General features: G+C 45.5%; 1 protein-coding gene across 1 annotated transcript in view; it reads right to left on the bottom strand.

Annotated features, from left to right (window-relative positions):
• Window positions 1–12,979, bottom strand: part of LOC310792931 (NT-3 growth factor receptor-like) — a gene marked incomplete at both ends in the record, with an annotated part of 132,354 nt that overhangs the window by 26,682 nt on the left and 92,693 nt on the right. Inside the window, one exon of the mRNA XM_083654695.1 lies at window positions 139–327. Within this exon, the coding sequence (XP_083510821.1) occupies window positions 139–327 (189 nt within the window). The remainder of the gene's footprint in view (window positions 1–138; window positions 328–12,979) is intronic.

Below are 12,979 nucleotides of genomic sequence, written 5' to 3'. Positions count from 1 at the left end.
CCTCTCTCTCTATGCCACTCTCTCTCTAAATTGCTCTGGATTAAACAACGTGACTGCGAACACAAACTGCCATGAGAGCGGGTTGGCCCATATGCATGGTGAGTGGGTGTGTTTGGTTTGCGTAGTATGCGTACTCACAGGTGGTGGGTTTGTTACAGTTGTGTCCGTGTCTGAAGTACTGTGGGTTTTCTATGACGGGGATCCTGCTCATGCCGATGACCACGGCGTCCGGCCCCGCCTCCAGCCCGCACGGGCTCATGATCCCATGGTTCACATGATGGAGAGGGCTAGCAGAGTCCTCCTCACCACTGATCACTGCCACTGGACCTAGAGAGAGAGAGAGAGAGAGAGAGAGAGTTGGGTTTCCATCCAAATGTATTGCAAATTTTAACTTTAACTTTTCCAAAAATCGGCAAAAGAAAATGCTAATTTATGCGTGATTCCATCCGCTACTGTTATGCGAATATTAGAAGTTGATGCCTGCCGTTTGTGCGGCAGATACGTGCTGTTGTCTTGCAGGCAGCGACCAAGCTCTGTGAAAAACATCTGTTAATTTAAAGTTTCCTGATTACCCACAAAGCTATACAACAAAATGAATTATCAGGCGCCACGCCTCAATTCGTCTACATAATAATATGTAATATATAATACATTATAATATATAATCCACTGAGCAGTTACTGTAAGTGAATAAAATATCAATTAAGTGCGTCGAATGTTAATCTCACAGTTTCTTCACAATTTACAGTGCACCTGAACGCAACATGCAAGATACCTGCTGAATAAGTGTCCAAATGTTCATGTCATTCTGGCCAATACTCACACTTCTGTTATAGCATTTCAGTCTGGAATATGGAATATCTTTCAATAATCTATGATTTAGCTGCTAAATTGTCAAATACCGCCGTCTGCTCGCTACCTAGGCACTTATGTATGTACTTAACCTAAGTAACTATCCGGTGCTGTGCACAACATTGTCAGAATAAACTCTGACACCTACAATCCGCTACAGAAAAATGTATATTGTTTGTTTATTAACTGGCCCCTGGCCTTCTATCATTTCACGAAAGTGGCCCTCGGGCAAAGCAAGTTGAGTATCCCTGCTCTACAACATCTGTGATCTGAATACGCTCTACCATTGTTGAGCCTGTTGAAAGATAGAAAAATGTATGTAATATTTGTTGTGCATAAACTGCAAAAAACCCTGCAAAAGATCAGCTTTGACTTGATCTTAGCCCAGTGTGAAGCACTTGACACATTGAAAAACACTTGAACAGACTAGCGGCATCTAGAGGCCGACCGATGCGTCACCTCACGTCTCCTGTGTCGGGGCCAAAAAGTTGCACTTGGAACTCAACGCAAACACGACAGCCGACGGGCAACTAGCACGTACGTTCTGCACCTTCGTGAGACATGATTCAGTCAGCCCTTCATTTGCTTGTGGAAGAAGAAAGGAAGAGGCAGAGGTGGAAAACCAAGGAGAAACCGCACTAAATGGGTGATGTCATGCAGCAACAGCCTCAAGGAACTTCCCTGAAGGCACGTTGTGAAAATATTTGATTTGAATGATCAGATGAGTTGGAAAATGAGCAGAGCGTTTTGTGTGTGCGCCCTCTCTTCTCCTGCACTGCTTCGCTACCAGCTGACCAGCCAATCAGAGTCATTTCTCTCACCGACGAATCGGCCGATTCAACGTGGAATTGTGCGGAAAAGATGCCGACTATAGAGCCAACGGAGCGGGACACACAGCAAATACTGGGGCGACAGACGCCCAGACATGTCTGACGCCGATGAATCGACTCTATGTGTCTGGGCTTTAAGATAGCTCTCCACCAGAAGCTTCCAGGGCCACACCTCATTGTTAGACCGGCACACCCACAGCGCACAGTTGGGCACAAATCCAATTGGTGTTTTGCCAGCGGGGGCACAGGGTGTTAAATTGGTAAAACTGCGGAGGTTGTATGGTAGCACTTTTGTTTGGTGTAAGATAGAGGCCACAGTCCTGTTACTTTACAAATGCCGGACATGGTAGATTCGCAAGGGATTAATACAGCAGTAAGCCAGGCGTCTTAACCAAGTGTTTTGTAAGCAGGCTTCAGTAGTATTATGATCCTAAGCCAGTTATGATGTTTACATGCATCGACCCAAAATGAAGAGGCTTCTCTGTGCATGCAAACGTAGTCACTGGTGCAAAATCTGTAATTAAAATCGACCCCCGGAAAAAAACCCGCTCAGTGCTTCCCCAGACAATGTGTGGCATATTTCTCCTGGGATCCAATCTAGAGATCACTCCTCACCTCCCCCTCGCTCCCCCTCGCTCTCCCTCTCTCTCTCTCCCTCCCTCCCAATCTCACCTTTCTTTCCCAGCGTTTGTATTCCTTTCCTCCCTCCCTTGTCCTTCCTCCATCATCATCATCGGAAGTGAAGATGGCGTGTGAGCCTTCCGGCTCTCTCTCTCTCTGTCTCTCTCTCTCTCTCTCTCTCTGTCTCTCTCTCTCTCTCTCTCTCTGTCTCTCTCTCTCTCTCTCTCTCTCTCTCTCTCTGTCTCTCTGTCTCTCTCTCTCTCTCTCTGTCTCTCTCTCTCTCTCTCTCTGTCTCTCTCTCTCTCTCTCCCACCTCCCACCCTCACATCTTTGTTGTATGTCAGCTGTGAAGGTTGGCTGTGTCAGTTGTATTAACAGGGGGCTGATGTGTTTTGTTCCACCAGAGAATACTGAGTACTACACATCAGCAAGTCTCACAACATTGGACTTCCTCCTCCCGGGGGCCTGTAATACACTGCGTATCCTATAGGGCAGCGGTTCCTGACCTTTTCTGACTAATGGCCAACTTGAAAATCTCAAAAATGTTTCACGGCCCAAATCAGAGAGTAAACAGTACGGAGGCCAAACAACGCGTTAAAAATAACAGGAGCTGTCCCCTCAGCACCACACAGAAATCAGAAACTAAAAGTGAGGGGCTGTCTGCAATATAGGCTAATTAACAAATCATGTATTACAAATTAAGGGTTAGGGTGCCCAGGGGGGCCGCCAGGGATTTTGGGCCCCGTGAAAAGATATCACATCGGGCCCCATTTACACCCTGTTTTTAACTGAAATATAGCCGTATGTGCAGCTGGACGTGTCCCATTTATTCTTCGAGCAGCTGGCTACAGTTCAGATTTCAGCTACAAACAGGGTGTAAATTACGTCTTTTCAAGTCAACTTGGCATCTCAGGGCTTGTGGAGACTTGGATTACACCAGGTGAGCAGTGTGAAAGCTATCTCTCTTTGGAATAATCTGATCCTGTCAGTGGTAAAAACAAGCTTGTTTAGTGCAGTAGGGAAATGTGGGGAAAACGGCTGCCAACTGAAGAGATCTTGGTCAATACTGCATCAAAGATGCAAAGATTTTCAAAGATTTCTGTTCACATGACTTAGTTATACATAAAGAAAATGACAAATGAAAATAGGGTCCAGGTTGAAAAACAAACAAATAAACAACAACAAATCTGCTTTAATGGGTAAACAAGGACATTATGGAGTGACTGCATGACAGAGAGCAGTGGGGGAATAATGGAGGAGGGAAGGGTGAATGGGAGGGCAGGAGGGAAGGTTAGAAGGATAAGAGGATGTCCAGATTGATGGGTTGACAGGTGTCATGGGCCACAAAGGTCAAAGGTTGAATGATGTGAATGTAAAAACAGGCAGGCAGACAGATTAAGGGGGAATATAGATCTCACTTTGTCGATCTAAAAACAGGTCTTTAGAATTCCATTCAAATGACTGAAGTCCCTTAACCACGGCCCCCTCCCTCCAGATCATTCTTAACCACGGCCCCCTCCCTCCAGATCATTCTTAACCACGGCCCCCTCCCTCCAGATCATTCTTTGGCCCTTCGTAGGAAGAAAGAATCGGGCCCCTCTGGCCTACTGTATATCCTTGTCAGTGCTGCAGTGGGTTCAACATTAATATGGGACTTCACAGCCTGGACATCTGTATCAAATGACCTGCTTTTTACTGGAACAGAGAAACCCTATGGCTTTCTGAAAGTACCTGCTTTTTACTGGAACAGAGAAACCCTATGGCTTTCTGAAAGTACCTGCTTTTTACTGGAACAGAGAAACCCTATGGCTTTCTGAAAGTACCTGCTTTTTACTGGAACAGAGAAACCCTATGGCTTTCTGAAAGTACCTGCTTTTTACTGGAACAGAGAAACCCTATGGCTTTCTGAAAGTACCTGCTTTTTACTGAAACAGAGAAACCCTATGGCTTTCTGAAAGTACCTGCTTTTTACTGGAACAGAGAAACCCTATGGCTTTCTGAAAGTACCTGCTTTTTACTGGAACAGAGAAACCCTATGGCTTTCTGAAAGTACCTGCTTTTTACTGGAACAGAGAAACCCTATGGCTTTCTGAAAGTACCTGCTTTTTACTGGAACAGAGAAACCCTATGGCTTTCTGAAAGTACCTGCTTTTTACTGGAACAGAGAAACCCTATGGCTTTCTGAAAGTACCTGCTTTTTACTGGAACAGAGAAACCCTATGGCTTTCTGAAAGTACCTGCTTTTTACTGGAACAGAGAAACCCTATGGCTTTCTGAAAGTACCTGCTTTTTACTGGAACAGAGAAACCCTATGGCTTTCTGAAAGTACCTGCTTTTTACTGGAACAGAGAAACCCTATGGCTTTCTGAAAGTACCTGCTTTTTACTGGAACAGAGAAATCCTATGGCTTTCTGAAAGTACCTCCTTTTTACTGGAACAGAGAAACCCTATGGCTTTCTGAAAGTACCTGCTTTTTACTGGAACAGAGAAACCCTATGGCTTTCTGAAAGTACCTGCTTTTTACTGGAACAGAGAAACCCTATGGCTTTCTGAAAGTACCTGCTTTTTACTGGAACAGAGAAACCCTATGGCTTTCTGAAAGTACCTGCTTTTTACTGGAACAGAGAAACCCTATGGCTTTCTGAAAGTACCTGCTTTTTACTGGAACAGAGAAACCCTATGGCTTTCTGAAAGTACCTGGATCCACATGGAGAATAAAAACCACTCACTGTGATTGATACTGGTCATTTACAGAGACTGTACTCTGTGCTGCTTGACGCAACTTGAAGCGGGAAGCAAAAATACACACATGGTGCGTTTAGTGGATCAGAGCAGAAAGCTGCTTAGCGCAGACTTCAGGACCGCCCAGTGGAGCGTCTGGTGTTCAGTACCACACTAGACAGGCTGGTGTTCAGTGCCACACTAGACAGGCTGGTGTTCAGTACCACACTAGACAGGCTGGTGTTCAGTACCACACTAGACAGGCTGGTGTTCAGTACCACACTAGACAGGCTGGTGTTCAGTACCACACTAGACAGGCTGGTGTTCAGTACCACACTAGACAGGCTGCGACCGGCTCCGGTGTCTGCATCGCGCTCGCAATGCAACGCTTCCTGGTGGAATCTGCCGCTAGAAGTGGGTAGGCGCAAAGCCGGCTGAAAAATGAGTGGGTATACGCTGTCTACCCGCATCTACCCTGCACTACACCACTGGGAATACCTGCCCCTCACTGGAATACCTGCCCCTCACTGGAATACATGCCGCTCACTGGAATACATGCCCCTCAGTGGATACCTGCCCTTCACTGGATACCTGCCCTTCACTGCAATACATGCCCCTCAGTGGATACCTGCCCTTCACTGGATACCATTACCTGTCCTTCACTGCAATACATGCCCCTCAGTGCGTACCTGCCCCTCAGTGCATACCTGCCCCTCAGTGCGTACCTGCCCCTCAGTGGATACCTGCCCTTTACTGGAATACATGCCCCTCAGTGGATTACTTATTTATTTTCTCTACCTAAGAAATTAAACCAATATTAGTAATATTCCAAAGAAAACATAGAAGATTAGGGGTGGGAATCGCTGAGTAGCTCACGATACGATATCGTCACGATACTTGGCCCTCGATAACGATATATCACGATACTGCGATACTGCGATACTGCGATATATTGGAAGACGATACATCACGATACCTGTGTAACAAGTGAAAAAAATACCTCTGAAGGCAAAAAATCATGTATTATGCATTTATTAGCAGAATTGACATGAACTCTCTGAGTTCACTCACTCACTCATACCATTTTCGATACCACGGAGGAAAAGTTACACATTAAGTCTTTTTATTATTACTATTAAAACAAGAAAACCTATATAACCTACCTACCTACCTATATAATTTCTAAAAGTAGATATTAATGATCAAACATTTCCATTCATGTAGCCTACAGTAGTTATGTTTTTGTTTCAACTACAAACATAAATAAAGTCAACTTGAAACTATGTTTCAACTACCACACACAGCATAATATTTTAGCCTGTTTATTAAAAAAAAAAAAAAAAAAAAAAAAAAATTAATAAACATATCGATACTTGGCGCCAGTGTATCGATAACGTATCGCGGGTGGAAATATCGCGATAACGTGGGTATCGATATTTTGTCCCACCCCTATAGAAGATAATAATAATCTTAACACAGCATAGAAGCATGGATTACCTGCCCCTCACTGGAGACCTGCCCCCCCCCCCCCCCCCCCCCCTCCTCTCTCTCTCTCTCTCTCCTGCCCATTCTCTGTCAGTGTCTCTTTCTCTGAGATGTTAAGCAACACAGACAGGCAGGACATTCTCATCTCAGAGGCTTCAGTGGTGACTTGCGACTTCCTCCCACTCTGGTAATTGGTTTGCTCCCGGGGAGGTGTGTGTGTGTGTGTGTGTGTGTGTGTGTGTGTGTGTGTGTGTGTGTGTGTGTGTGTGTGTGCCTGCGTGCATGTTTGTGTGTGTGTGTGTGTGTGTGCGTGCATGCGTGTTTGTGTGTGCGTGCGTGCAGAGCAGTGCCATATCGGCGGATAAGAAAAACAACAAGCAAGAAACAATTCCACGGCCTGGGTGGTGCTGACTGCCCTGACTGGCTTATTGGCAGACCCGATTCGAGAACAAAATGACTTATGGTGTATTTTGACCGCACGGTACCGGTGTAGTACACTACTATGGGATAGGGATGCACGATATATATCGATCCGTATTGTCCGATATGGGCCCATATCGTCCGGCCATTTTACGTTTTTGTTTATTATTCAGATAAATAAATTTTAGCCGATAAACAGAGCCGATAATACAAAGCCAACTTTGCTTTGCATCGGCAGCGCAGCTCATGACGTCACAGCTGTGCCTGCGTTTGCAGGTGCAAGCCTGGTCAGGTACGAGCGTGGTCAGGTGCGAGCGTGGTCAGGTGCGAGTGTGGTCAGGTGCGAGTGTGGTCCTCGATGATCAGATGAGGTCAAGTTTGAAAACTAGTCTCACTACAATGATGCTACTATGCCGACCAACATCACACATGAATATGGATGCATTTCGGCTCAGTCTCAGCTTTCCAGTCATAGCCGATTTATGCAATTCCAAGACCCCAATATGCAGAAATATTTAAATAGAATAGGCAAGAAGAATATATTTATACTGCATGGAAGAAACTGGCTTTTTTTCTTCTTTCAAAAACGGCATGGGATTAGCATAAAGGGTCTGTAAAGGGAAGACTCATGGGTACCCAGAACCCATTCTCATTCAGATATCTTGAGGTTTTTCCCTCGCCAAAATCTAGCCGATTTAACATAACCCCTTTCCTGACAAGCTCAGAGTAAGCAATAGTCAAGTTAAGACATGTTGAGTATTTTCCAATCTTAGTCTCACTATTGAAGTGCATTGTAGACATGTAAACACCTTAATCACACTATGATATCCTATAAGATTTTTTCACAGCATTTTACGACATGTACGGCAGTCAAACTGCTTGAGGACGCATGCTCGAGCTTCCAGCCAGTGTTGCACAACTTGTTTACAGAAGAAGAAATGGCTGCCAGCGGTAAAATGAAGTCCCAACATCTTGTCCCTATTTACGTTGATAATGTATGTACATATCCATGGATTGCAGAATCGTACAATGCAGACATTTTTATTCTGGTGATTGGGTTGTGTACACGTATACGTTCATACACAGGCTTTGAATTGCACCGGCCTTTGCACAAATCATGTCTAAGTGGTCACAAGTGTTTTACCTGCCTCCCGCCTCTCATCTCCATCACAAGTGTTTTACCTGCCTCTCATCTCCATCACAAGTGTTTTACCTGCCTCTCATCTCCATCACAAGTGTTTTACCTGCCTCCTGCCTCTCATCTCCATCACAAGTGTTTTACCTGCCTCCCACCTCTCATCTCCATCACAAGTGTTTTACCTGCCTCCCGCCTCTCATCTCCATCACAAGTGTTTTACCTGCCTCCCACCTCTCATCTCCATCACAAGTGTTTTACCTGCCTCCTGCCTCTCATCTCCATCACAAGTGTTTTACCTGCCTCCTGCCTCTCATCTCCATCACAAGTGTTTTACCTGCCTCCCGCCTCTCATCTCCATCATAAGTGTTTTACCTGCCTCCTGCCTCTCATCTCCATCACAAGTGTTTTACCTGCCTCCCACCTCTCATCTCCATCACAAGTGTTTTACCTGCCTCCCGCCTCTCATCTCCATCACAAGTGTTTTACCTGCCTCTCATCTCCATCACAAGTGTTTTACCTGCCTCCCACCTCTCATCTCCATCACAAGTGTTTTACCTGCCTCCCGCCTCTCATCTCCATCACAAGTGTTTTACCTGCCTCCCGCCTCTCATCTCCATCACAAGTGTTTTACCTGCCTCTCATCTCCATCACAAGTGTTTTACCTGCCTCCCACCTCTCATCTCCATCACAAGTGTTTTACCTGCCTCCCGCCTCTCATCTCCATCACAAGTGTTTTACCTGCCTCCCGCCTCTCATCTCCATCACAAGTGTTTTACCGTTCGGCCCTTTGATACTGAAGTGGATTGAAACAATGAGATCAAAGCTTTCCCCCGCCCAGGAACACAGGTGGCTCCAGCATTTTGTGCATTTATTTTTTTATCGCCTCTTTCTATTAGGTGACCTCAGCTCTCTCTCTGCTCTGTCTTGAGGTGTGTACTGACAGGGACAAACCTCAGCTCTCTCTCTCTCTGCTCTGTCTTGAGGTGTGTACTGACAGGGACAAACCTCAGCTCTCTCTCTGCTCTGTCTTGAGGAGAGTACTGACAGGGACAAACCTCAGCTCTCTCTCTGCTCTGTCTTGAGGAGAGTACTGACAGGGACAAGCCTCAGCTCTCTCTCTGCTCTGTCTTGAGGAGTGTACTGACAGGGACAAGCCTCAGCTCTCTCTCTGCTCTGTCTTGAGGTGTGTACTGACAGGGACAAACCTCAGCTCTCTCTCTGCTCTGTCTTGAGGTGTGTACTGACAGGGACAAACCTCAGCTCTCTCTCTGCTCTGTCTTGAGGAGAGTACTGACAGGGACAAGCCTCAGCTCTCTCTCTGCTCTGTCTTGAGGAGAGTACTGACAGGGACAAGCCTCAGCTCTCTCTCTGCTCTGTCTTGAGGAGAGTACTGACAGGGACAAGCCTCAGCTCTCTCTCTGCTCTGTCTTGAGGAGTGTACTGACAGGGACAAGCCTCAGCTCTCTCTCTGCTCTGTCTTGAGGTGTGTACTGACAGGGACAAACCTCAGCTCTCTCTCTGCTCTGTCTTGAGGTGTGTACTGACAGGGACAAGCCTCAGCTCTCTCTCTGCTCTGTCTTGAGGAGTGTACTGACAGGGACAAGCCTCAGCTCTCTCTCTGCTCTGTCTTGAGGAGAGTACTGACAGGGACAAGCCTCAGCTCTCTCTCTGCTCTGTCTTGAGGAGAGTACTGACAGGGACAAACCTCAGCTCTCTCTCTGCTCTGTCTTGAGGTGTGTACTGACAGGGACAAACCAGCTCTCTCTCTGCTCTGTCTTGAGGTGTGTACTGACAGGGACAAACCAGCTCTCTCTCTGCTCTGTCTTGAGGTGTGTACTGACAGGGACAAACCTCAGCTCTCTCTCTGCTCTGTCTTGAGGGGAGTACTGACAGGGACAAACCTCAGCTCTCTCTCTGCTCTGTCTTGAGGGGAGTACTGACAGGGACAAGCCTCAGCTCTCTCTCTGCTCTGTCTTGAGGGGAGTACTGACAGGGACAAGCCTCAGCTCTCTCTCTCTGCTCTGTCTTGAGGGGAGTACTGACAGGGACAAACCTCAGCTCTCTCTCTGCTCTGTCTTGAGGAGTGTACTGACAGGGACAAACCTCAGCTCTCTCTCTGCTCTGTCTTGAGGAGAGTACTGACAGGGACAAGCCTCAGCTCTCTCTCTGCTCTGTCTTGAGGAGAGTACTGACAGGGACAAACCTCAGCTCTCTCTCTGCTCTGTCTTGAGGTGAGTACTGACAGGGACAAACCTCAGCTCTCTCTCTGCTCTGTCTTGAGGAGAGTACTGGCGGGGACAGACTTCATTCTGTTTTTACCAGCTCTGCAGAACAGTCCCATCCCATTAGGTTAAATGTAATCAGCAGGAGATGAATAATTCATGAGATAAGCCTACTGTATACTATTAGCCTATTCATCATGACATGGGCACAAACAGGCTTACTTTCATGTTAGTGCGTAGCCTTTGAATCACTAAACCTCACTCTCTGAAGTGATCTGATATGAGTTTTTGCAATATGCAACATTTTAAAATAACAAAAAAGAAGCATACACACCTTACCTCTTGGCCAGGTCGCTCTTGAAAAAGAGATTTTAATCTCAATGAGACTTTACCTGGTTAAATAAAGGTTATTGATTGATTGATTATCAGTCAGGCTGTGACCCTGTGTGTTCATGCCTAAAACTTCTCGTTTGCTTGGAATTGTCTTTTCAATTATGTTTGGGACTACTTTGGGAACTATTGATTTTTTCTCTCTCACAATGTAATAGTTCTTTAACTTTTGAAGCGCATCCAACACATGTACTTACGGTACTTAGTCTGGGAGCGTACATCGACTAGTTGTTGCTCTCCCACTGCCATTCAAAGAAAGTTTGCAGTTTAGTGAGGGAAACTGGTCACAGCTCTGGCAAGTCTTTGTGCAATTAAGCTCTCTCACACTCTCCGTCTTTCATTTGGCACACATCCATATTCCTCAATTCTCTTATGTCTCTTATGTCTACCCGTCCACCAAGCCTTTTCACACTTACAGTAGATCCTGTGCATTTAGCTGACTTCCAGATGAGCGAGCAGGTAGGGTCTTCGGTGTCATGCTCGAGGACACTTCAAAAGGGACGTCTGCCGGGGATCGAACCTGACAGCATCCAGTTATGAGACAGCCTTTCTCATCCCTCATTCAATCCACACCTCCCCCCTCTCTCTCTCTCCCTCTCTCTCCCTGCAGGCTAGGCCGCGAATGAGAGGAAGTGCAGCGAATGTTTGATGAGTTTAAATTTTTCCGCAGAGCACGGGGTAATAGTTGTGTCATCACAAGGCTACACGTCTCCACGCACTGCTCAAATGCCGTGCTCACATCTCAGCCATATTCACATGGACGGACAGACAAAATAGAAGAGGCTACACCACTTAAAAGAAATCATTGGTTTGAATACCTGATTAACTGCCATTTCAGTATTGAGAATTGATTAGGCAAAACAACTTTTAGCAGGGCAATATGCATCAGTGCAGATGTTGAATTATCGATTAGAATTTGAATGTGGGTAGTTTCTCTGTACAGTGAGTTTATAGTCGGAAAGAGAGAAATGAACGCGAAAGTGAGAGCATAGGCTTTTTTTAAATAGAAATTATACATTTTTCGTTTTTATTTCCACTTGCTCTTTTGGTCTTTCTCCCTTCCTATCAGTCACAGTAAAAACCCATTTAGTTTTCTGCTTTATTGCCTGTGATGAAAGTGAATGATGCTGCCTGTAATTGCTATTTCATACTTTTGTACCATTCTCCTTTTATAAAGTGATTGTGACCGAAAACTGAATGTACCATAGAGAATATTTTTGGCACTTCTCACCTCATGCAGAGAGAATGGTCCTTTTAGCTTTTTAATTCAATCTTTTTTCCACCAACTGAGGCGAATGATTTGAGATGCTTGCTGATGGCTGCTCTTTGCTGCCAGGTGATGTCACCACCTGTTCTACTCTATAGAAAGTGGCAACAAAGACCAGCCAATAAATACCCTACCTTTTACCATTAGGTGCACAGGCTTCACCACAGATTTGGATTTGGGGTGTAGTTACTCTTTAAAGGGATAGTTCAGATTTATTCATTTAACAGCAAAGCAAAAATAAATTGTAAAAAAACAACAACAAAAGTCAAAAAGAAATCTGGCTCCCCCCCCCCCCTCTCTCTCTCTTTTTCTTCTTTGGGAAAATTATGGAACGAACTAGGTTTGCCTCTGGCACTGGTGCCACTGAAGAAATAATTAAGCTGTCGAATTGCAACCAAATGGTCACACTCTGGAGATATTCTTAAGGGACCAAAGTGAGAATCTCTTCCATAATGTAACAAGGTGTCTGGCGATGAAATTAACTGAATCAAATTCCAAATGTCAAGGTAGCCCTTTAACTACGTAAACAGCTAATGTTGGGTAGACGTGTAGTCTACATTAGGAACAAAACTATGTAAGTTGCTTTGAACCATGCAGTGATCATTCCCAGAGCTTGGCCACATCAAATGCTCACTCCCGTTCATTTACATTACGTCATTTACAGAAACGCTATTAGCCAGAAGCCTACATAAAAAATAAAAACAAACTGCCGGGTTGGGGTCCCTATGGGATTGCTATGGGGCATGGGTATTGACCCATTTCACAGCAACCATTTTGAGGTGGTAAAGCAGGAAGTAAAGCAGGTGTAATCAATACCGTTGGCTCCATTGCATTTAGGTGTTCTAGTGCCAGGGCCCTCATTAATGTTATTGTTTATGTAACCGAAGTGAATCAGCGCTGATTCCTCGTGAGTCCCGTCAGGTAGCGAGTAGGTTGGTTAAACTCCCTCCCACAGTATATAAGGCACATTAATCAGCTCCGCCAAGGGAGCTAGCTCTCTTGGTGAAGTAGTTAACGTGTCCGCCTCGTAAGC

Source organism: Poromitra crassiceps (assembly GCF_964638095.1).
Source record: "Poromitra crassiceps genome assembly, chromosome: 18".
NCBI classification, from domain to species: Eukaryota; Metazoa; Chordata; class Actinopteri; order Beryciformes; family Melamphaidae; genus Poromitra; species Poromitra crassiceps.
This window is presented reverse-complemented; position numbering and strand designations above follow the sequence as displayed.